The sequence below is a fragment of the Hyaena hyaena genome, unplaced genomic scaffold (assembly GCF_003009895.1).
Source record: "Hyaena hyaena isolate Hyena2069 unplaced genomic scaffold, ASM300989v1 scaffold_2231, whole genome shotgun sequence".
In the NCBI taxonomy this organism is placed as follows: Eukaryota; Metazoa; Chordata; class Mammalia; order Carnivora; family Hyaenidae; genus Hyaena; species Hyaena hyaena.
This window is the reverse complement of record NW_024082800.1, coordinates 1-3,094: the sequence shown is the minus strand read 5'-3', so window position 1 is coordinate 3,094 and position 3,094 is coordinate 1. Positions and strand designations below refer to the sequence as shown.

Genomic DNA, 3,094 nt, shown 5'->3' with positions numbered 1-3,094 from the left:
CATCTTGGCTTAGTCAATTCCAGCCCTTTGCAAGTCCCCACCGTGGGTTGCCAGATGTAGCAGCCTCATTTGGAGACAGGATGGCAAGATGGTTGGAGCACGGGATGTGAAGTCACACCTTGACACAGTTTGGATCTTGACTCCCCTACTCCCTATCTACTTGACCTTGGAAGGGCTGTTCTACCATAATGGAGGCCCAGGATCCTTATTTGTAAAATGGGCACAAATTACCAGTAATACCATCAGGTTGCTGGGAAAACACTGAGCACACATAGGGAAGAGCTTAGAACCTTGGCTGATATCCTGCCTCCAAGCCTTTTTTTTTTTTTCTTTTTCTTTTTCTTTTTTTTCCCAAGCCTTTGTATCTGCTGTTCCTTCCCCCTGGAACACCCTTCCCCAGATACCCAATTTCATTCTGTTATACTCTTCACCTCATTTCTCAATGTCAACTTCTCTGTGTGGCTTTTCCTTACCACTTGCTCTATTAAAAGTTGACCCCAACCTCCAGCAGTGCCTATCCACATTTCTTGCCTTATTGTTCATGATCTCTTTCAACTATTCCTGGCACATGATGTTCATGAATTTATTTTTATATCGATCTCCCCCAACACTACATGATGATTTCCAGGAGAACTAATAGCTTTGCCTGTGTTATATACTGCTTTTTCCACCATCCATAGAATAGTGCCGGAGGTAGAGTAGGTGCTCAGGAAGTATTTGTTTAATGAGTGCATGAATGAATGCATGAGCAGTTATTAGCATCAGCTTAGCAGGAGAGCGCTTTGAATTCAGCCCAGATTCTTCCTGATCCCTTGCCAACCACTACTGTTCTCACATGCAGACTTGGACCTCGTTCCCCAGCAGACCCTTCCCTGCTACCTTCACATGTCTCTCCTGGGTCCTGGAAGCTCATGTTTCCACCGCTGGATGCAAATCCTTGGTTGCAGACACAAGAGTAGCTTCCAGGACGGTTGTGGCAAGTCGTATGCTGCGGGCAAATTCTGGGACTGGCACATTCATCCACATCTGGCCAGTGGAGATGAAAACCCAGGACAAAGCAATGAGGAAATGAGAATAGGAGACTACAAACAGAGAGTCACTGTGCATGTCCTCCCCTTACTCCTGATCTCCCTTGCACCTAGGCTTGGCCACAAGAAGAAAGTCTGACCCAAAGTGTATAGGTGGAGGGTGGTAAATGGCTCCCAAACAGATGAACATAGAATGGCTGTGCTCCTTTACTCCCCCCTGCACCTACACCATGGGATGAAGATGGTGCAGTGCAAAGTGATTTTGCCATTCTTTGTAATGGGAGCTTGTTTCCTCACACCTTGAATATAACTTGAATCTAGCTAGCCTATGACGGTCACTGGCCAATAGAACACAGCAGAAATGATGTCGTGCCAGTTCCAATATGAGACTTCTAGAGATTTGTTTGCTTCTTCTCATTCCTTAAGCCCTTTCTTGTGCCATGTGAACAAGCGCTAGACTACCCTAATGAAGAATGAGAGACAAGGTGGAAAAGAGATGGACCAGCGACCAGCCCAGGGGAGCCACCTGACAGATAAGGCAGTCCAGCCATGCTGAGCAAATATGACACAGCTGACCACAGACACAGGAACAAACCCAGTACAGACCCAAGCACTGGCCAGTGGAGCCCAACCAAAATTTCCAATACACAGAATACAAACCACTGTATGGTACTTGTTTCTAGCCACTGACATTCAGGGTGGTCTGTTTTCCAGTAATAGCTAACTGCTACAAAAGTATCAGAAAAACCAGACAGGGCTTCAAACATCTCGGACTCCAAGCCAAGAGGATGTGATAAGGTCTTGACCACTCCATGCCTTGCTTAATGGAGTCACCTTCCCTACAAATGAGTATGGAGAACAATAGTTCTGAACCAGACCCAAGAAGACGGAGCCTTGCATCTTGTGAGGAAATTCTGGCTGCGGATTGGAATGATGGATTTGAAGGGGGTAAGTCTGGAGGAAGGAGATGCCCAGGAAGGAGGCTGTTAAAATAATGATGAAGCCTGAACCAAGGATGAGGAAGAATGGAGAGATTAAAAACATACTTAGCCAGTAAATTCCCCAAGCTATGATGACTGATTTACTATAGAAGGTGTGGAGTGTGGGGGTGGAGAGTAACCCTGAGGTCTTGAATCAAATCCCTTTTAGGAAAAAGTTCTGAAGTTTGAGTCTGAGTACACCCTAGGACAGAGTTTTCTACCTCAGAACTAATGACATCTGGTACCAGATTAGGTTTGGTTTTAAGGAGGATGTTTTGGGCATTGCAGGGTGGTTAGCAGCATCTTTGGCCTCTCCTCACTAGAGAATAGTAGCAGCCACAACCTCCCTTTGCCACCACCAGTTGAAATAAATTGCTCTAGGGACAGAGTCCCCCATTACCCTCAAGTACTGTCCTATCCACTGCTGGACTCAGAGTAGCCCCACAGCTGGAATTCCCATCCTGGCTTTTGCTCTAAACAGCTCTGTATCCTTGGAGAAGTTACTTTAATGGCCTGAGCCTTAATCTTCTCATCCCCAGAATGAAGAATGTCACAACCACTGCACAGGATCATCAAGTGAGGTGGTTGTTAATTAATTGAGTAGGTATAGGAAGAAAAGCAGGTCCTCTGTAACTTCAGAGATCGGCTTGTGAGAGATGAATCCAATCTGGCAGCTACAATTGTGGCTTCCCTAGGAGGTGGTACACTCAGCATGCTCTGGGTGACCCCACTGGACAGGCATTCATTGATGTCTGAGGAGCAGTGGAGGAGACTGAGCAGACCAAAGGTTGTGTGTCGATGGTGACAATCACATGTACCACCCAGTGGTCACTGTCCACCAGAGACCCATGCCTGAGAGAGTTACCTTTGCATGAGAAATGGCCCAGCTTTTCTGAGGTCCAGTCATTTCCAGTGGGAGAAGAGAAACCAGGCAAACAGCTACACTTGTACCTCCCTGGCAGGTTTCTGCAGATTGAGTTGGGACCACATGCTTGGGGGTTTTGAGAACATTCATCTATATCTGGACACAGAAAGAGTTGGAGTTACAGATTTGCTTCATCTTGTGTAGCAGACTGTATTTTCAAA

The 3,094-nt window shown here is 46.3% G+C and overlaps 1 protein-coding gene across 1 annotated transcript in view; it reads right to left on the bottom strand.

Annotated features, from left to right (window-relative positions):
- LOC120227307 (adhesion G protein-coupled receptor E1-like) overlaps positions 1-3,036 on the bottom strand; it is a gene marked incomplete at its 5' end in the record, with an annotated part of 51,982 nt that extends 48,946 nt beyond the window's left edge. The window contains 2 exon segments of the mRNA XM_039225451.1: positions 880-1,026; positions 2,874-3,036. Of these exon segments, the coding sequence (XP_039081382.1) occupies positions 880-1,026; positions 2,874-3,036 (310 nt within the window).
- Positions 3,037-3,094: the final 58 nt, after the last annotated feature.